The following is a 21,891-nucleotide window of genomic DNA, read 5'->3' as shown; positions in this document are numbered from 1 at the left end:
AACCGAGACCCCAGAGAAAATCCGACTCTGGGGGGCGCTATCCAGTTTTTCCACAGCGCCGTTAATTAACAGCGCTGTAGTTTAAGTACCTTAACTGTCACCGTTAAATGGCGTATCAGCGGTCGTTAAGGGGTTAAAGATTTTTCTGTATTTTCATGACTATTAAAATTGTAAATTCACACTGAAGGCAACAAAACTATGAATTAGTTTTGAATGAATGTGGCCTTATATACTTAACAAAAAAGTGTGAAACAACTGAAATTATGTCTTATATTCTAGGTTCTTCAAAGTAGCCACCTTTTGCTTTGATGACTGCTTTGCACACTCTTGGCATTCTCTTGATGAACTTCAAGAGGTAGTCACCGGGAATGGTTTTCCAACAGTCTTGAAGGATTTCCCAGAGATGCTTAGTTGGCCCTTTTGCCTTCACTCTGCAGTCCAGCTCACCCCAAACCATCTCGATTGGGTTCAGGTCTGGTGACTGTGGAGGCCAGGTCATCTGGCGTAGCACCCTATCTCTCTCCTTCTTGGTCAAATAGCCCTTACACAGCTTGGAGGTGTGTTTGGGGTCATTGTCCTGTTGAAAAATAAATGATGGTCAAACTAAACGTAAACCGGATGGGATAGCATGCCGCTGCAAGATGCTGTGGTAGCCATGCTGGTTCAGTATGCCTTCAATTCTGAATAAATCCCCAACAGTGTCATCAGCAAAGCACCCCCACACCATCACACCTCCTCCTCCATGCTTCACGGTGGGAACCAGGCATGTAGAGTCTATCCATTCACCTTTTCTGCATCACACAAAGACACGGTGGTTGGAACCAAAGATATCAAATTTGGACTCATCAGACCAAAGCACAGATTTCCACTGGTCTAATGTCCATTCCTTGTGTTCTTTAGCCCAAACAAGTCTCTTCTGCTTGTTGCCAGTCCGTAGCAGTGGTTTCCTAGCAGCTATTTTACCATGAAGGCCTGCTGCACAAAGTCTCCTCTTAACAGTTGTCGTAGAGATGTGTCTGCTGCTAGAACTCTGTGCGGCATTGACCTGGTCTCTAATCTGAGCAGCTGTTAACCTGCGATTTCTGAGGCTGGTGACTCGGATAAACTTATCCTCAGTAGCAGAGGTGACTCTTGGTCTTCCTTTCCTGGGGCGGTCCTCATGTGAGCCAGTTTCTTTGTAGCGCTTAATGGTTTTTGCCACTGCACTTGGGGACACTTTCAAAGTTTGCCCAATTTTTTGGACTGACTGACCTTAATTTCTTAAAGTAATGATAGCCACTCATTTTTCTTTACTTAGCTGCTTTTTTCTTGCCATAATACAAATTCTTACAGTCTATTCAGTAGGACTATCAGCTGTGTATCCACCAGACTTCTGCTCCACACAGCTGATGGTCCCAACCCTATTTATAAGGCAAGAAATCCCACTTATTAAACCTAACAGGGCACACCTGTGAAGTGAAAACCATTCCCGGTGACTACCTCTTGAAGCTCATCAAGAGAATGCCAAGAGTGTGCAAAGCAGTCATCAATGGAAAAGGTGGCTACTTTGAAGAACCTAGAATATAAGACATAATTTCAGTTGTTTCACACTTTTTTGTTAAGTATATGATTCCACATGTGTTAATTCATAGTTTTGATGACTTCAGTGTGACTGTACAATTTTCATAGTCATGAAAATACAGAAAAATCTTTAAATGAGAAGGTGTGTTCAAACTTTTGGTCTGTACTGTATATATAGACACACAGTGGGTATGCAAAGTATTCACGCCCCTTTAAATTTTCCACTCTTTGTTTCATTACAGCCATCTGGTAAGTTCAAAAAATGAACATTTTTGAACTTACCAAATGGCTGCAGTGAAACAAATAGTGAAAAATTTAAAATGTAAATACTTTCCGTACCCACTGTATGCATACGATTTGCCAGAAATGTATAGATGCCGATCCCAGTGGGGCCATGACATGAGATACTGTCAGAGATGGCAGAATTCACATACATGTGTACAGGAATTTATACCACCTCTCCACGAAATCATCAACGCCTTATCCTGGAGGTAATGTGGGTTTCATCTAGTATGTAATCTCCATGGATACGGCAGAAATGTACGAGGTCAGACTAAGAGGAAGGTCCGAGTAAAGCCGGGGTCACACTAAACGTATGGAAAATCGGTCCGAGTCTCCCTGCCGAGAGTCGCATAAGTGTTCTCCGTATGGTGATCCGTATTTAATCCGTTTGCAATGCGATGATGCTATTTCCTCACACCTATGTTTCCGTATGACATCTGTATGGCTTTACATTTCTCACTGCTTTTCCTCATTGAATTTAATGGCTCAATGGGCTGAAATGAGGAAAATGTCTGCGTATTTCTCGCAAGTCACACGGATGGTCCATATGATGTCCGATTTTTCCTCACACCCATGGACTTGCATTGGCGAGACTCGGACGATATACGCGTAAAATACGCCTGAGAAAAAAAACGGTGATGTGAGCTGCCCCATAGATTAACACTGGTCTGAGTGCTATGTGATGTTTTCTTGTCTAGCACTCGCCTGTATTCTACGCTAGTGTGACCCCAGCCTAAGGGGGAGGTCAGAGTATGGGGGAGGTCAGAGTATCGGGGAGGTCAGAGTATGGGGGAGGTCAGAGTATGGGGGACATCAGAGTATGGGGGAGGTCAGAGTATGAGGGAGGTCAGAGTAAGGAGGAGATCAGAGTATGGGGGAAGTCAGAGTATGGGGGAGATCAGAGTATGGGGAGATCAGAGTATAGGGGAGGTCATAGTATGGGGGAGGTCAGAGTATGGGGGAGGTCAGAGTATGGGGGAGATCAGAGTATGGGGGAGATCAGAGTAAGGAGGAGATCAGAGTATGGGGGAAGTCAGAGTATGGGGAGATCAGAGTATAGGGGAGGTCATAGTATGGGGGAAGTCAGAGTATGGGGGAAGTCAGAGTATGGGGGAGGTCAGAGTATGGGGGAAGTCAGAGTATGTCTACGTTCACATTAGTGTCGGGCGCCGCAGCGTCGCCGCATGCGTCATGCGCCCCTATATTTAACATGGGGGCGCATGGACATGCGTTGTGCTGCGTTTTGCGACGCATGGCCGCAAGCGTTGGGCGCAGAGAACGCAACAAGTTGCATTTTTTTTGTGTCCAAAAATGGGGGAAGTCAGAGTATGGCGGAGGTCATAGTATGGGGCAGATCAGAGCATGAGGGAGGTCAGATTATGGGGGAAGTCAGAGTATGGGGTAGATCAGAGTATGGGGAGGTCATAGTATGGGGCAGATCAGAGTAAGGTCAGAGTGAGAGGGAAGTCAGAGTATGGGAGAGGTCATAGTATGGGGGAGGTCAGAGTATGGGGGAGGTCAGAGTATGGGAGAGGTCATAGTATGGGGGAGGTCAGAGTATGGGGCAGATCAGAGTATGGGGGAGGTCAGAGTATGGGGGAGGTCAGAGTATGGGGGAGGTCAGAGTATGGGGCAGATCAGAGTATGGGGGAGGTCAGAGTATGGGGAGGTCAGAGTATAGCGGAGGTCATAGTATGGGGGAGATCAGAGTATGGGGGAGGTCAGAGTATGGGGAGGTGAGAGTATGGGGAGTGCAGACGTTATAGAAGGTCCAGTTCCACCCCACATAGTCGGAGGAGTTTATAGTGCAACACGTGGGAGTGGGGTCATTTGAAGCCAGGAAAAAATATGTGAAGAAAGCTGAAATCACTTTTCTTAAACTATAAAAAATGGCTTCCTTGTTCTGTGTTTTCAGAAACTGGACAAATAATCAGTAGGTGAGGGCAGCAGTCAGGCGGAGCACACAGCTCACAGCCGGCGTTACAAGCCCGGTGTCAATGTGTGTCGTTCGTGAACGAGCCGGTACAAACACCCGGCTACTGTCACACACCTCTAACAGAATATACAGGAGTCTGGCTCCTCCTAGCTCCTACACGTTACTGATCACATGGTCATGACGTCATGAAAGGTCCTTTCGCTTACTAGGAGTTAGCACGCACCTTCTGATAACCGGGCTGTGCAGCGATTATCATTGGCTGAGGCTGTCCTGCGGCTGCGCAGTAGTGCATTCAGTGTATTTTGGTGTGAGAGGAAGAAGCAGGACGTCAAGATGTCCGGATACAGGGGCCAGATGAGCAAGAGCAACGACCCTTCAGGGCTACTGATCTCTGTCATTAGGTGGGTGGTGTGCAGCTGCCGGGCAGTGTCCTGTCCCCCGCACATAGCACTGTCATGGGGTGTGGTGCTCTGGGCTCCCGATGGTGGCATTTTCTGCATGATGCAGAGTTATTCCAGTGCCCCCAGTTATGTGTGTGGGGTCATTCCAGTGCCCTGGTGTGTTATATGCGGGGTCATTCCAGTGCCCTGGTGTGTTATATGCGGGGTCATTCCAGTGCCCGGCTGTGTTATATGCGGGGTCATTCCAGTGCCCTGGTGTGTTATATGCGGGGTCATTCCAGTGCCCTGGTGTGTAATATGCGGGGTCATTCCAGTGCCCTGGTGTGTTATATGCGGGGTCATTCCAGTGCCCTGGTGTGTTATATGCGGGGTCATTCCAGTGCCCTGGTGTGTTATATGCGGGGTCATTCCAGTGCCCTGGTGTGTTATATGCGGGGTCATTCCAGTGCCCGGCTGTGTTATATGCGGGGTCATTCCAGTGCCCGGCTGTGTTATATGCGGGGTCATTCCAGTTCCCAGCTGTGTTATATGCGGGGTCATTCCAGTGCCCGGCTGTGTTATATGCGGGGTCATTCCAGTGCCCGGCTGTGTTATATGCGGGGTCATTCCAGTGCCCGGCTGCGTAATATGCGGGGTCATTCCAGTTCCCAGCTGTGTTATATGCGGGGTCATTCCAGTGCCCGGCTGTGTAATATGCGGGGTCATTACAGTGCCCGGCTGTGTAATATGCGGGGTCATTCCAGTACCCGGCTGTGTAATATGCGGGGTCATTCCAGTGCCCGGCTGTGTAATATGAGGGGTGAGTCCAGTGCCCGGCTGTGTAATATGCGGGGTCATTCCAGTGCCCTGGTGTGTAATATGCGGGGTCATTCCAGTGCCCTGGTGTGTAATATGCGGGGTCATTACAGTGCCCGGCTGTGTAATATGCGGGGTCATTACAGTGCCCGCCTGTGTAATATGAGGGGTGAGTCCAGTGCCCGGCTGTGTAATATGCGAGGTCCTTCCAGCGCCTGGCTGTGTTATATGCGGGGTCATTCCACTGTTATGTTATGGTCCTAGGTCTGAATCCTGTAGCGAACAGTGCATGCGCTGGGGGGATTCTAAAGTCTGTAGTCACACAGAGTGACTGCAGACTTATCGATTTGGACCGGACAACCCCTTTAAATAAAAATATAACTACTTAGTAATCTGTTCCTGTGCCAGCTTTGCTATATGCTGTGTTATCACCATTCCTGTTCCAGCTGTATAGTATACAGGACTAGAGTTGGTGTGAATCGATTCACACATCTTGTTCCATCTGTCACAACAGAGATCTGCGGCTGCTAGACTGGAGAGGGAGTATCACTTCTAGCTTGCCAGCATCTACGGCTCATGGTTTGATTAGCCAGCCTGGCACGAAGTTAACTTTGTAGCGTCACTCCTGTTTGAAGTCTTGACAGGTCATATAATCAAAAGAGCCATGGATGCCGCCAGGTAAAGCTGGGTTCACATTGCGTTAAGTGCAGTCCGTTCAACGCATGCGTTGAACGGACTGCGTAACGCAAGTGCCTTGCGTTGCGTTATGTGATCTCGCTAGCGCAGATGCCCCATCTATGCTAGCGGTGACGGACCTGAAAATGCTGCAGACAGCGTCTGAGGGTCCGTCACAGAATGACGGCACATCACTAATGCATGCCAATTATGACATGCGTTAGCGATGCGCTACATAATGTCAGTTAATGGGTGCGCTAACGCATCCGTTACATAGCGTTAGTGCCGCTATTTAACGGATGCCGTCAGCGCATTGCCATTAACGCAATGTGCACCTAGCCTAAGACGTGGTACTTCCTCTCCCATCCATCGACCACAGATGACTGCTGTGACCAATTGAATTGGACATGTGAATCGATTCACACCAACTCTATACAGTACCACTACAGTTCCAGCTGTGCAGTATACAGGACCACTACAGTGCCAGCTGTGCAGTATACAGGACCACTACAGTGCCGGCTGTGCAGTATACAGGACCACTACAGTGCCGGCTGTGCAGTATACAGGACCACTACAGTGCCGGCTGTGCAGTATACAGGACCACTACAGTGCCGGCTGTGCAGTATACAGGACCACTACAGTGCCGGCTGTGCAGTATACAGGACCACTACAGTGCCGGCTGTGCAGTATACAGGACCACTACAGTGCCGGCTGTGCAGTATACAGGACCACTACAGTGCCGGCTGTGCAGTATACAGGACCACTACAGTGCCGGCTGTGCAGTATACAGGACCACTACAGTGCCGGCTGTGCAGTATACAGGACCACTACAGTGCCGGCTGTGCAGTATACAGGACCACTACAGTGCCGGCTGTGCAGTATACAGAACCACTACAGTGCCAGCTGTGCAGTATACAGGACCACTACAGTGCCGGCTGTGCAGTATACAGGACCACTACAGTGCCGGCTGTGCAGTATACAGGACCACTACAGTGCCGGCTGTGCAGTATACAGGACCACTACAGTGCCGGCTGTGCAGTATACAGGACCACTACAGTGCCGGCTGTGCAGTATACAGGACCACTACAGTGCCGGCTGTGCAGTATACAGGACCACTGCAGTGCCGGCTGTGCAGTATACAGGACCACTGCAGTGCCGGCTGTGCAGTATACAGGACCACTGCAGTGCCGGCTGTGCAGTATACAGGACCACTGCAGTGCCGGCTGTGCAGTATACAGGACCACTACAGTGCCGGCTGTGCAGTATACAGGACCACTGCAGTGCCGGCTGTGCAGTATACAGGACCACTGCAGTGCCGGCTGTGCAGTATACAGGACCACTGCAGTGCCGGCTGTGCAGTATACAGGACCACTGCAGTGCCGGCTGTGCAGTATACAGGACCACTGCAGTGCCGGCTGTGCAGTATACAGGACCACTGCAGTGCCGGCTGTGCAGTATACAGGACCACTGCAGTGCCGGCTGTGCAGTATACAGGACCACTGCAGTGCCGGCTGTGCAGTATACAGGACCACTGCAGTGCCGGCTGTGCAGTATACAGGACCACTGCAGTGCCGGCTGTGCAGTATACAGGACCACTACAGTGCCAGCTGTGCAGTATACAGGACCACTACAGTGCCGGCTGTGCAGTATACAGGACCACTACAGTGCAGTATACAGGACCACTACAGTGCCGGCTGTGCAGTATACAGGACTGTTTTTATTCCAGCTGTGCAGTATACAAGATCATTACAATGCCGGCTGTGCAGTATACAGGACCACTGCAGTGCCGGCTGTGCAGTATCCAGGACTTTTTATTCCAGCTGTGCAGTATACAAGATCATTACAATGCCGGCTGTGCAGTATACAGGACCACTACGGTGCCAGCTGTGCAGTATACAGTGCATGATCATTACAGGGCCGGCTGTGCACTATACAGTACATGATCATTACAGGGCCGGCTGTGCACTATACAGTGCATGATCATTACAGGGCCGGCTGTGCACTATACAGTGCATGATCATTACAGGGCCGGCTGTGCACTATACAGTGCATGATCATTACAGGGCCGGCTGTGCACTATACAGTGCATGATCATTACAGGGCCGGCTGTGCACTATACAGTGCATGATCATTACAGGGCCGGCTGTGCACTATACAGTGCATGATCATTACAGGGCCGGCTGTGCACTATACAGTGCATGATCATTACAGGGCCGGCTGTGCACTATACAGTGCATGATCATTACAGGGCCGGCTGTGCACTATACAGTGCATGATCATTACAGGGCCGGCTGTGCACTATACAGTGCATGATCATTACAGGGCCGGCTGTGCACTATACAGTGCATGATCATTACAGGGCCGGCTGTGCACTATACAGTGCATGATCATTACAGGGCCGGCTGTGCACTATACAGTGCATGATCATTACAGGGCCGGCTGTGCACTATACAGTGCATGATCATTACAGGGCCGGCTGTGCACTATACAGTGCATGATCATTACAGGGCCGGCTGTGCACTATACAGTGCATGATCATTACAGGGCCGGCTGTGCACTATACAGTGCATGATCATTACAGGGCCGGCTGTGCTCTATACAGTGCATGATCATTACAGGGCCGGCTGTGCTCTATACAGTGCATGATCATTACAGGGCCGGCTGTGCACTATACAGTGCATGATCATTACAGGGCCGGCTGTGCTCTATACAGTGCATGATCATTACAGGGCCGGCTGTGCTCTATACAGTGCATGATCATTACAGGGCCGGCTGTGCACTATACAGTGCATGATCATTACAGGGCCGGCTGTGCTCTATACAGTGCATGATCATTACAGGGCCGGCTGTGCACTATACAGTGCATGATCATTACAGGGCCGGCTGTGCACTATACAGTGCATGATCATTACAGGGCCGGCTGTGCACTATACAGTGCATGATCATTACAGGGCCGGCTGTGCACTATACAGTGCATGATCATTACAGGGCCGGCTGTGCACTATACAGTGCATGATCATTACAGGGCCGGCTGTGCACTATACAGTGCATGATCATTACAGGGCCGGCTGTGCACTATACAGTGCATGATCATTACAGGGCCGGCTGTGCACTATACAGTGCATGATCATTACAGGGCCGGCTGTGCACTATACAGTGCATGATCATTACAGGGCCGGCTGTGCACTATACAGTGCATGATCATTACAGGGCCGGCTGTGCACTATACAGTGCATGATCATTACAGGGCCGGCTGTGCACTATACAGTGCATGATCATTACAGGGCCGGCTGTGCACTATACAGTGCATGATCATTACAGGGCCGGCTGTGCACTATACAGTGCATGATCATTACAGGGCCGGCTGTGCACTATACAGTGCATGATCATTACAGGGCCGGCTGTGCACTATACAGTGCATGATCATTACAGGGCCGGCTGTGCACTATACAGTGCATGATCATTACAGGGCCGGCTGTGCACTATACAGTGCATGATCATTACAGGGCCGGCTGTGCACTATACAGTGCATGATCATTACAGGGCCGGCTGTGCACTATACAGTGCATGATCATTACAGGGCCGGCTGTGCACTATACAGTGCATGATCATTACAGGGCCGGCTGTGCACTATACAGTGCATGATCATTACAGGGCCGGCTGTGCACTATACAGTGCATGATCATTACAGGGCCGGCTGTGCACTATACAGTGCATGATCATTACAGGGCCGGCTGTGCACTATACAGTGCATGATCATTACAGGGCCGGCTGTGCACTATACAGTGCATGATCATTACAGGGCCGGCTGTGCACTATACAGTGCATGATCATTACAGGGCCGGCTGTGCACTATACAGTGCATGATCATTACAGGGCCGGCTGTGCACTATACAGTGCATGATCATTACAGGGCCGGCTGTGCACTATACAGTGCATGATCATTACAGGGCCGGCTGTGCACTATACAGTGCATGATCATTACAGGGCCGGCTGTGCACTATACAGTGCATGATCATTACAGGGCCGGCTGTGCACTATACAGTGCATGATCATTACAGGGCCGGCTGTGCACTATACAGTGCATGATCATTACAGGGCCGGCTGTGCACTATACAGTGCATGATCATTACAGGGCCGGCTGTGCACTATACAGTGCATGATCATTACAGGGCCGGCTGTGCACTATACAGTGCATGATCATTACAGGGCCGGCTGTGCACTATACAGTGCATGATCATTACAGGGCCGGCTGTGCACTATACAGTGCATGATCATTACAGGGCCGGCTGTGCACTATACAGTGCATGATCATTACAGGGCCGGCTGTGCACTATACAGTGCATGATCATTACAGGGCCGGCTGTGCACTATACAGTGCATGATCATTACAGGGCCGGCTGTGCACTATACAGTGCATGATCATTACAGGGCCGGCTGTGCACTATACAGTGCATGATCATTACAGGGCCGGCTGTGCACTATACAGTGCATGATCATTACAGGGCCGGCTGTGCACTATACAGTGCATGATCATTACAGGGCCGGCTGTGCACTATACAGTGCATGATCATTACAGGGCCGGCTGTGCACTATACAGTGCATGATCATTACAGGGCCGGCTGTGCTCTATACAGTGCATGATCATTACAGGGCCGGCTGTGCTCTATACAGTGCATGATCATTACAGGGCCGGCTGTGCACTATACAGTGCATGATCATTACAGGGCCGGCTGTGCACTATACAGTGCATGATCATTACAGGGCCGGCTGTGCTCTATACAGTGCATGATCATTACAGGGCCGGCTGTGCTCTATACAGTGCATGATCATTACAGGGCCGGCTGTGCTCTATACAGTGCATGATCATTACAGGGCCGGCTGTGCTCTATACAGTGCATGATCATTACAGGGCCGGCTGTGCACTATACAGTGCATGATCATTACAGGGCCGGCTGTGCACTATACAGTGCATGATCATTACAGGGCCGGCTGTGCACTATACAGTGCATGATCATTACAGGGCCGGCTGTGCACTATACAGTGCATGATCATTACAGGGCCGGCTGTGCACTATACAGTGCATGATCATTACAGGGCCGGCTGTGCACTATACAGTGCATGATCATTACAGGGCCGGCTGTGCACTATACAGTGCATGATCATTACAGGGCCGGCTGTGCACTATACAGTGCATGATCATTACAGGGCCGGCTGTGCACTATACAGTGCATGATCATTACAGGGCCGGCTGTGCACTATACAGTGCATGATCATTACAGGGCCAGTTTTGCAATGTAATAGACCATTCCTGTGCCAGCTGTGCTGTATTTTGGACCATCTTTCTGCCTGTACCGCCATGGAGCAGCTGGCATGCGACTGTGTGCTGCAATGGTCCTCGCCCTGCAGTGAGCTGCCGTAATTCCTGGCACAGCTCTGCTGAGTAGTGCACCATTTTTGTCCAAATTCTCAATTAGTAAATGTTGACACTTTTTTTTTTTTTTTAAACAGCCCATCCTCATCCTCCTTTAACACTTAAAACTTAGTAGGAATAGTTTCCATGGGAAATCTACTTTGCTATTCATATTAGGAGTTTTTTGAGCATTCTTTTTTGTTACTTAAGGTTTTGAAAAACACCTGATGGAAGAAGTAAGTGTCCGACACTCTTCCTTGAAGTGGATCCTGATGGAATCCTTTTCAAACTAAGCCCTAAGAATGCAGATGAAAAAACTCTTCTTAGGGCACGTGTCCATGACGTCTATTTCAGGCAACTTCCACTTGAAATCAGCCTGTAAGAGCACTTAAACATGCTAAAATTAATTAACATATGCAATGCAATGACAAAAGATCTGCTGTTCAGTATTTTTGAGCTTCTTTAAACCTAAATGAATGCACTGCCTAAGGCTATGTTCACACTTTGCGGTTTTTGCTGCGGATCCGCAGCGGATTTGCCTCTGCGGATCCGCAGCAGTTTTCCTTGCAGGGTACAGTACAATGTTACCCTATGGAAAACAAAAACCGCTGTGCCCACTTTGCTTTTTTCCTCTGGAAAATCCGCGCGGATTTTCTGCGGAAAAAAAGAAGTAGCATGTCTATTCTTTCTGCGGATTCCGCAACGGTTTTCCACCTGCACCAATAGGAAAGTGCATTTGGAAAACCGCAGTGGAATCCGCAGTAGAAACCGCACAAAAAACCGCAGTGAAAAGCACCGCGGTTTTGCACTGCGGTTTTTGCAAATCCGCTGCGGAAAAATCCGCAGCAAATTCCGCAAAGTGTGAACAAGCCCTAAATGTTTAGAACACCGGTCTGTTCTTCAGACAGCTTTCATTTGTATGCCCCTCACTATTTTTTATATACAGTTTCAAAAAATAAATAAATAAAAAAAGACACAGCATCAAACATGATTACAAAAGTGTCACAGATGGCACTGTAGAAAAAACGCCACTGTACTCTTCTTCAAAAATCTAGCCAGTACGCCAGTGTCTTAGAGACTTTGTATGCACATACCTTAAAACTTCCAATCCTCTAAAGGGAAAGAATAACTCCCCAAAAATAAATTATCTGAAGCAATTTCCTTAGTGTAAGTTTCTCATGGCAGATTTCTACCAACTTTTTAAAAACATCTGAATGGGCTTTAATAAAAATATTCACGTACCCGCTGCAGAAAGATGTATGGCACTAATTGTCAGGCTGCATTCACACATCCGTGTGTTTCCCTAGGTGCATCCTCATTGCTTCAGTCTTTTTCTTATCTGCTTTTTTTTCACTGAATCCTGTACACTCTCAGAACTCGTTAATCCATTGACTCAACAATGAATCCGTTAATAATGGATGAAACTTGAATGGTAATCTGAAGCACAAGGTCTGTCTTCCAAATTTCATCCGTGTCTCACGGATCCCAAAATGCTTTAATGGCCGAGTCTGATCAGCAAAACTGATGAGAATAGGACAAGTTCTGAGTCTCACTGGAGGCACAAACCTTATTTTAAAACTGATGTGTATATGGTTCAGTGAAACTGTATGGGATATTGTGCTGTCTGAGAAAAAAGCTGGCAGCCCTAGGACGTGTCACACGGGTGTGCTGATGTAGCCTTATAGACATTGCCGCTCTGCTTCTAGGGGAGAAAAACCTCCATTATTTTGTGCCATGTAGAGCTTGTGGCAATGTCCATCTGGATAACTGTAGGGGATATATTTGTAATGCAGTGTTAGATCCTTCCATGTCTGAGCTATAAAAATAAGTGCGGAAGAGAGTTTGACTCCACAGGAAATTGTACAAATGGGCAGGATGCTGAGAACTCATGAGACGCAGGAAGGAGCTTGATCGTCTTTACAATATGTTTTCTGTGTTACTTTTTAGGACAGTTATGTGATATAATAAATGGACTGAAATAACAAACTATCAGATGTGAGCTAACAAATACTCCCCACCCCAGTCAGTCCACAGTGAAGTTTAAGTGCCGCCATCATGGTGTGTGCACAGTGTAGTTAGTGTCGCCTTCATGGTGTGTGCACAGTGTAGTGTTAGTGCCTCCATCATGGTGTGTGCACAGTGTAGTGTTAGTGCCGCCATCATGGTGTGTGCACAGTGTAGTGTTAGTGCCTCCATCATGGTGTGTGCACAGTGTAGTTAGTGTCGCCTTCATGGTGTGTGCACAGTGTAGTGTTAGTGCCTCCATCATGGTGTGTGCACAGTGTAGTGTTAGTGCCGCCATCATGGTGTGTGCACAGTGTAGTGTTAGTGCCGCCATCATGGTGTGTGCACAGTGTAGTGTTAGTGCCTCCATCATGGTGTGTGCACAGTGTAGTGTTAGTGCCTCCATCATGGTGTGTGCACAGTGTAGTTAGTGTCGCCATCATGGTGTGTGCACAGTGTAGTGTTAGTGCCGCCATCATGGTGTGTGCACAGTGTAGTGTTAGTGCCTCCATCATGGTGTGTGCACAGTGTAGTGTTAGTGCCTCCATCATGGTGTGTGCACAGTGTAGTTAGTGTCGCCATCATGGTGTGTGCACAGTGTAGTGTTAGTGCCGCCATCATGGTGTGTGCACAGTGTAGTGTTAGTGCCTCCATCATGGTGTGTGCACAGTGTAGTTAGTGTCGCCATCATGGTGTGTGCACAGTGTAGTATTAGTGCCGCCATCATGGTGTGTGCACAGTGTAGTGTTAGTGCTGCCGTCATGGTGTGTTCACAGTGTAGTTAGTGTCGCTATCATTGTGTGTGCACAGTGTAGTGTTAGTGCTGCCTTCATGGTGTGTGCACAGTGTAGTGTTTGTGCTGCCTTCATGGTGTGTGCACAGTGTAGTGTTAGTGCTGCCATCAGGGTGTGTGCACAGTGTAGTGTTAGTGCTGCCTTCATGGTGTGTGCACAGTGTAGTGTTAGTGCTGCCGTCATGGTGTGTGCACAGTGTAGTGTTAGTGCTGCCATCAGGGTGTGTGCACAGTGTAGTGTTAGTGCTGCCGTCATGGTGTGTGCACAGTGTAGTTAGTGTCGCCACCAGGGTGTGTACACAGTGTAGTGTTAGTGCTGCCGTCATGGTGTGTGCACAGTGTAGTTAGTGTCACCATCATTGTGTGTGCACAGTGTAGTGTTAGTGCTGCCGTCATGGTGTGTGCACAGTGTAGTGTTAGTGCTGCCATCAGGGTGTGTGCACAGTGTAGTGTTAGTGCTGCCGTCATGGTGTGTGCACAGTGTAGTTAGTGTCGCCACCAGGGTGTGTACACAGTGTAGTGTTAGTGCTGCCGTCATGGTGTGTGCACAGTGTAGTTAGTGTCGCCACCAGGGTGTGTACACAGTGTAGTGTTAGTGCTGCCACCAGGGTGTGTGCACAGTGTAGTGTTAGTGCTGCCATCAGGGTGTGTGCACAGTGTAGTGTTAGTGCTGCCGTAATGGTGTGTGCACAGTGTAGTTAGTGTCGCCACCAGGGTGTGTGCACAGTGTAGTGTTAGTGCTGCTGTCATGGTGTGTGCACAGTGTAGTTAGTGTCGCCACCAGGGTGTGTGCACAGGGTAGTGTTAGTGACGCCACCAGGGGGTGTGCACAGGGTAGTGTTAGTGGTGCCACCAGGGGGTGTGCACAGGGTAGTGTTAGTGCTGCCACCAGGGTGTGTGCACAGTGTAGTGTTAGTGCTGCCATCAGGGTGTGTGCACAGTGTAGTGTTAGTGACGCCACCAGGGGGTGTGCACAGTGTAGTGTTAGTGCGCCGGACTTTATAAGAAAACTAACATGGCAGTGAAGGGAGCCTTCAGCAAGCCCCCCAGCTGCTATGGTAACACATGGGCACGCACATGTTGAAAGTGCAGTGGGTGCTGTTACATGCATTCATCCGCGACCCAGCTATTTAAATGCCGCTATAGTGATAGACTGCAGCAGTTATATGATTAAACAGCAGTGATTGAAGGCTCCCTCTGGTCGCTTCTGTTACAAGCTGATGCTGGCTAAATAGCACAGTTGGCATCTGTTGGGCATGGTGTTGGCTCAGTTCCTATGCATGGTCCATACACCTCTTGAGCCCATAAAGCGTAAATTTACATTAAATGATTGTGAAGGGGTTAAAGGCCCAGTATGTTCCTAGTTGATCTGGGAAAAATGTACAGTTTCAGTATGGCATTCTCTATTTTAAACCCTCCTGTTGAACTCCATGAATGTAACCATATTCTGTAAATGGAGAATGTAACAATTATGAACTCCTTAAAGAAGTTGTCCACTACTATAACCTTTTTTTTTTTTTTTTCATAAATCTTGCCATTATGTGCCACTGAAAACATCTACTGTGTTTATTTTAGCAATATTACCTTTTATCATGCTGTAGCAGCACATCTTTAGTGCTGGATTCAGCTCTCATGGGGTTAATCGACAACTTCCTTTCTCCTGACTTACTGTGCTCTAATACTACAAGTTCCATGATGCATTGCACTCGCCTGTAACTCTGCACCTGGCACACCCACTCCAAAACACACCCCAACCCCTCCCTCCTCTCCCCCTCTATCGTCAAAAAGATTTGTGATGTCATTTCTGTCCAACCTCCTCTTTTACATTTGTCCAACCCACACTCCATTACACACAGATAGATGGATGGATAGATAGATGGAGAGATATGGGATATATAGATAGATATGGGATAGATAGACAGACAGATAGATAGATGAATACATACAGAGATATATCTATATATATCTATATATATATATATATATATATATATATATCTCTATATCTATATATATATATCTATTTCCATAGATATGTCTATATCCATGTTTCTAAACCCCTTCACCCCTGGAGCTTTTTTCGTTTATCGCTCCCCTTCTTTCCAGAGCCATAATTTTTCCGTCAATATGGCCATGTGAGGGCTTATCTTTTGCAGGACAAGTTCTACTTTTGAACGACACCATTGCTTTTACCATGTCGTGTAACAGAAAATGTGAAAAAAATTCAAAGTGCAATGAAATTGCAAAAAAAGTGCAATCCCACACTTGTTTTTTGCTTGTCTTTTTTGCTAGGTTCACATCCGCAGCAAAACCGCAGATGTAAAAAAGATCTGCAGTTTAGATGCGGATGTGGGTCCAAGAAACACTGCAGCTCGGGAGGAGGGAAGTGTGTGGGCATAATGTGGGCGGTGACTGTGTGCGTGTATGTGCTTGCTGGGTCTGCGGGCTGTTCGGATGTGTGCGGGACTGTTCAGGTTTGTGCGCGGTCTGCGGGCTGTTCGGATGTGTGCGGGTCTGTTCAGATGTGTACAGCCCTGTGCGCAACCACACCAAAAGCGAATTAAAAAATGCATCAAAACCGTGCAAAAAACTGCATAAAAAACGCATCAAAACTGCCAAAAAAGCATCAAAACTGCACCAAAAACTGCATCAAAACCCCACCAAAATTGCATCAACACTGCAACAAAACCGCACCAAAAACTGCATCAAAACCGCACTAAAACTGCGAAACTGCACCAGGTTTTGATGCAGTTTTTGGTGCAGTTTTGATGCTTTTTTGGTGTGGTTTATGCGCGGTTTTAATGCCGTTTTTGGAAAGAAAGAAATAAACGGAAAATGTGCATTATTTTAATGGAAACATGCATGAAAAAATGGATTCCAAGGCCGGATTCATCATTTCACATCTCAGTTTCATACTTTTTTTGCCGGATCCGTCGCTGTGCGTTTTTTCGCCAGACAGAAAAAACGTTCCTCTGTATGTGTTTTCCGTCCGGCGGAAACAGCTTTTTTGATGGATCCGGCAAAAAACGGATGAAACGTGTGGCCATCAGGCGCAATCCGGCGCTAATACAACTCTATGAGAAAAAAACGGATCCGGCGGAAAAAAATGGATCCGTTTTTTTCATAACTCGCCGGATTGTGCCTCACGGCAAAAACCTGATGTGTGAAAGCAGCCAAATATATGGATAGATACATCGCAATGCGTCGTAGAGGAGAAAAAAATGCATCCTGCAAAGTTGCTCCCAGGATGCGTTTTTTGGCTATGTCTCCACGTTCAGGATGGCCGGCGGTTTCGCCGCAGCGGCGAAGCCGCTCGGCGCTAAGCCCCGCCCCCTTTCTGGGACGCGATCATGCCGGATGTGTTAACTCTTCACATCCGGGATGATCGCTCTCTCCCATAGCGCCCAGTGATATGCCTTGCGGGGACGCTGCGTCCCCGCAAGGTGTACGGACATGCTGCGATCTGAAAAGACGCGCAGCATGTCCGTAGTCGCAGGGCCGCCGCGTGCAGGTTTCCACGCATAGTGGAGACGGGATTTCATAAAATCCCCTCCACTATGCTGGAACATCTGGACGCTGCTTGTTTGACGCTGCAGCTCTGCGCAGCGTCAAACAAGCAGCGTTTCCTGACCGTGGAAACATACCCTTTCTCCATAGACTTTTATTAGCGACACAGTGCCACACGTTGTGCGACGGTTGCGCCGTGTTTTGGCGCACCGCCTGCACAAAAAAAGTTACATGTAACTTTTTTTTGTGCGTCAAGTCCGCCATTTTCGACCGCGCATGCGCGGGCGAAACGCAGCCCCCTCCTCCCCGGACCTTGCAATGGGGCAGCGGAAGCGTCTTAAGACTGCTTCCGATGCCCACGTCAGGCATTTTTGTCACAGTATGCGTCGGTACGTCGGGCCGACGCAGCGCGACGGCCCCGTACCGACGCTAGTGTGAAAGCAGCCTAAGGCTACTTTCACACTTGCATTTTCAGCAATCTGTCTTTTTGGGAAAAAAACGGATCCTGCAAATGTGCTCGCAGGATGCGTTTTTTACCCATAGACTTGTATTAGTGACGGATCGCGACGGATGGCCACACGTCGCGTCCGTCGTGCAACGGATGCGTCGTGTTTTGGCGGACCGTTGGAACGAAAAAAACGTTCAAGTGAACTTTTTTTGTCCGTCGCGTCCGCCATTTTCTACTGCGCATGCGCGGCAAAAACTATGCCCCCTCCTCCCCAGACTTCAGAATGGGCAGCGGATGCGTTGAAAAACTGCATCCGCTGCCCACGACGTGCACAAATTTCACAACGTGCGTCAGTACGTAGGCCCGACGCATAGCAAAGGACCCGTACCGATGCAAGGGTGAAATAGGCCTTTATGAGCGTTTAATTTAATAAAAAAACGGCGTGGGCTACCGCGCAATTTTCTGCGCCAGAGGGGGAAAGCCGACGACCGGGGGCCAGTATTTGTAGCCTGCTATAAATATCATCCCGTAGCTGCCTGCGCAGCCTTTACTGGCTATTAAAATAGGGGGACCCCCCAAAAAATGACGTGGGGTCCCCCCATATTTTATAGCCAGAAAGGCTACGCAGACAGCTGCGGGCTGATATTCATAGCCTAGAGAGGGGCCATGGATATTGCCCCCCCCCCCCGGCTACAAATACCAGTCCGCAGCCGCCCTGGAAATGGTGCATCTGTAAGATGCGCCAATTCCGGCACTTAGCCCCTCTCTTCCCACTCCCGTGTAGCGGTGGGATATGGGGTAATAAGGGGTTAAGTCACCTTGCTATTGTAAGGTGACATTAAGCCGGGTTAATAACGGAGAGGCGTCAATAAGACTCCTATCCGTTATTAATCCAATAGTAATAAAGGGTTAATAAAACACAAAAACATTAGGAAAAAAGTATTTTAATAATCTTCATTTAACCATACTTACCATACTTCAGCGCCTGCAAAAAACGTAAAATAATAAACCGTATACTACCTGTCCGCCGTAGTCCAATTAATAACGAGTGTCCCACGACGATCTCCCCTATAGAACAGTGACATTGGGTGATGTCACTGCTCTATAGGACCCTCAGTGACACACTGACAGGAGACAATGTCTCCTGCAGTGCATCACTGAGAGGTTACTAAAGTTCACTGGTCTCACTTTATGGCAAAAAGCTGCATGGGAACTTTTTCACACAGCAATGCCAAAAGTGAGACCAGGGACTATTTTCTCACAGGGGCGTAGGAATACATTGTGAGGAATACATTGTGGAAGGATACCTTCCTCCCCTCATTGTGTTCCTGGAGCCCCTGGAGAGCAGTCGCATCATCAGATTCTCCTGCTCTCCACGGGAGATCGTCGTGGGACACTCGTTTTTATTGGATTTCTGCGGATCAGGGAGTATATTGTTTGTTTATTATTTTAATATTTTTTATAGGTGACACTGGCTTCGGGGAACAAAGTGACAAGTGATGGTGAGTATGTAATCTATGCTATATGTACTGTATGTCTGTATGTATGTTGTATGTATGTACTGCATGTGGCATGTCACATGATGTATGTCATCGCATGGTGCATGTCGTCGGATGTCGCATGCTGCATGTCACATGTTGTCGCATGTTGTCACATGTCGCATGCTGCATGTCACATGTTGTCGCATGTCGTCGCATGCTGCATGTCACATGGTGCATGTTGTCGCATGTCACATGCCGTCGCATGCTGCATGTGACATGCTGCATGTCGCATGCTGCATGTCGTCGAATGTCACCGAATGTCGCATGCCATCACATGTCGCATGGTGCATGTTGCATGATGTCACATGTTGCATGTTGTCGCATGTCATTGCATGGTGCATGTCATCGCATGGTGCATGCTGCATGTTGTCGCATGTCGCCACATGTTGCATGGTGCATGTCATCGCATGCTGCACGTCGTCGCATGTTGTCACATGGTGCATGTCGCATGCTGCATGTCACATGGTGCATGCTGCATGTCACATGGTGCTTGTCGTCGCATGTCACATGTCGCATGGTGCATGCCGTCGCATGGTGCATGCTGTCGCATGCTGCATGTCGTCGAATGTCGCCGCATGTCGTCACATGTCGCATGTCACATGTTGCATGTCGTAGCATGGCGCATGTCGCAGCATGGCGCATGTCGCATGTTGTCACATGTCGTCGCATGTTGTCACATGTCGTATGGTGCATGTCACATGCTGCATGTCGTCGCATGGTACATGTCGCATGCTGTCACATGTCGTCGCATGCTGCATGTCTCATGTCCTGTATGTGTGTTCTATGTATGTATTGTGTATGTGTTTTTTATTTTTTTTTTTACATTCAACACATTAGCCGGATGATGGGACCACTACTGTCCCATCATTGGCTAATGTGTCACTCACTGTCACTGTAGCAGGCAGAGCCCGATGGGACTACAAGTCTACAAGACCATGCCTACACACAGAGACGCCGCAGACCCCCGCACACTCCAGCACCTTCGGCACAGACCCCCGCCGTTGCACCGGCCGTGGCACCGGCCCCCGACGCACCGGCGTCGCCGCGGCACCGGCCGCCGATGCACCGGCCGCACATCTCGGCACATGAGCGCGGCTGTCCAGCAGATCCCAGCACAGCCCCGCAGGCAGCCCACATCCCCGCCCACAGCCCAGTCACTCTTGAGTGACTGCTGACTGTGGAGCCTGGGTCACGCCTGTTGCTGACGTCACGTCAATTTCCAGAGTCTGGAAATTGACGTGACGTCGGCGGAAATAAGCGGCGGCTGCAGCCTGGGTGGTCACGTGACCCGGACTCAGCCGCTGCCATAGCGCCGCTCACAGGCGAAAACGGCAACAGAAGGTATTTACACAATTCATTAGGGGCCCCGGGGGGATACATTGGGGGGTTAACTGAAAGTAGTGGACAACCCCTTTAAGGCCTTGCAAGTTCTTTGGTTTTTTCTCTCCTTGTTCCAAGAGCATTAACCTTTTTATTTTCCCATTGACATAGTTGTGCACGTTCTTGTTTTTTTGGATGATGATTTGCACCTTTGATCGCACTATTTATTTTACCATGTGACGTTTTGATCGCTTTTCTTATACTCAGCTTGGCTAAGCATGCATGTGTTTTCTTTTCAGTGGGTGAAGGGGAATAAGATGTGGCAAGATGGTGTATATTACTTGCCTATAAATGCAAGGGGAGTCTGAACACCCCTCACCAATGTATGCCGACATCGTATGTTCCAAAGAAAACTTTAGCAGTTTTGACCTAGAAATTCATCTGCATCACGTACGGGTTTTACAGACCAAAACATAACCAAAGCTTTTCTTCCAGGACCCTTTCAACTAGTGATGATGTTGAGGACAGAGCGACTGAGAGAGGCCGTTTGGAGGCGGCTTATGAGAGCTGTGATAAAGACCTGGATAAGAAGATTGAGCAGCACTTTACAGAACTCACGACTGCCATACGCACTTACCAAAACATCACCGAACGGATTACCAACTCCCGCAATAAGATCAAGCAGGTAAGCCACTAGTGCTGTGTGTGTGAAATTATTATTATACATTTTTATAGCGCCATTTATTCCATGGCGCTTTACATGTGAACGGGGCAAATATAGACAAGTACAATAAACATGAGTAAAACAAGGCACACACAAGTACAGGAGGAGCGAGGACCCTGCCCGCGAGGGCTCACTGTCTACAGGGGATGGGTGAGGATACACTAGGAGAGGGTAGAGCTGGTCATACGGCAGTTCAGTAGACTGGGGATCACTGTAGATTGTAGGCTTGTCGGAAGAGGTGGGTCTTCAGGTTCCTTTTGAAGGTTTCCATGGTAGGTGAGAGCCTGATGTGTTGGGGTAGAGAGATCCAGAGTATAGGGGAAGCACGGGAGAAGTCTTGGATGTGGTTGTGGGAGGAAGAGATGAGAGGAGTAGAGAAGGAGATCATGAGATGATCAAAGGTTGCATGTAGGTAGGTACCGGGAGACCATGTCACAGATGTATGGATGAGTCAGGTTGTGAATGGCTTTGTATGTCATTGTTAGTGTTTTG

At 48.7% G+C, this 21,891-nt stretch overlaps 1 protein-coding gene across 2 annotated transcripts in view; it reads left to right on the top strand.

Annotated features, from left to right (window-relative positions):
- Positions 1-4,009: 4,009 nt before the first annotated feature.
- The window catches only part of EXOC4 (exocyst complex component 4), a 605,068-nt gene continuing 587,186 nt past the window's right edge, over positions 4,010-21,891 (top strand). The window contains exons 1-2 of one of the 2 annotated variants that reach the window (XR_013215715.1): positions 4,010-4,179; positions 21,171-21,360. Coding sequence is in view for 1 of the 2 variants with exons in the window: in XM_077264444.1 (XP_077120559.1) it covers positions 4,112-4,179; positions 21,171-21,360 (258 nt within the window). In the remaining variant the exon portion in view is untranslated. The remainder of the gene's footprint in view (positions 4,180-21,170; positions 21,361-21,891) is intronic. The other variant, XM_077264444.1, reaches the window with a different exon arrangement.

This window comes from Ranitomeya variabilis, chromosome 5 (assembly GCF_051348905.1).
Source record: "Ranitomeya variabilis isolate aRanVar5 chromosome 5, aRanVar5.hap1, whole genome shotgun sequence".
NCBI classification, from domain to species: Eukaryota; Metazoa; Chordata; class Amphibia; order Anura; family Dendrobatidae; genus Ranitomeya; species Ranitomeya variabilis.
The sequence above is the reverse complement of the archived record's forward strand: the minus strand, read 5'-3'. Positions and strand labels throughout refer to the sequence as shown.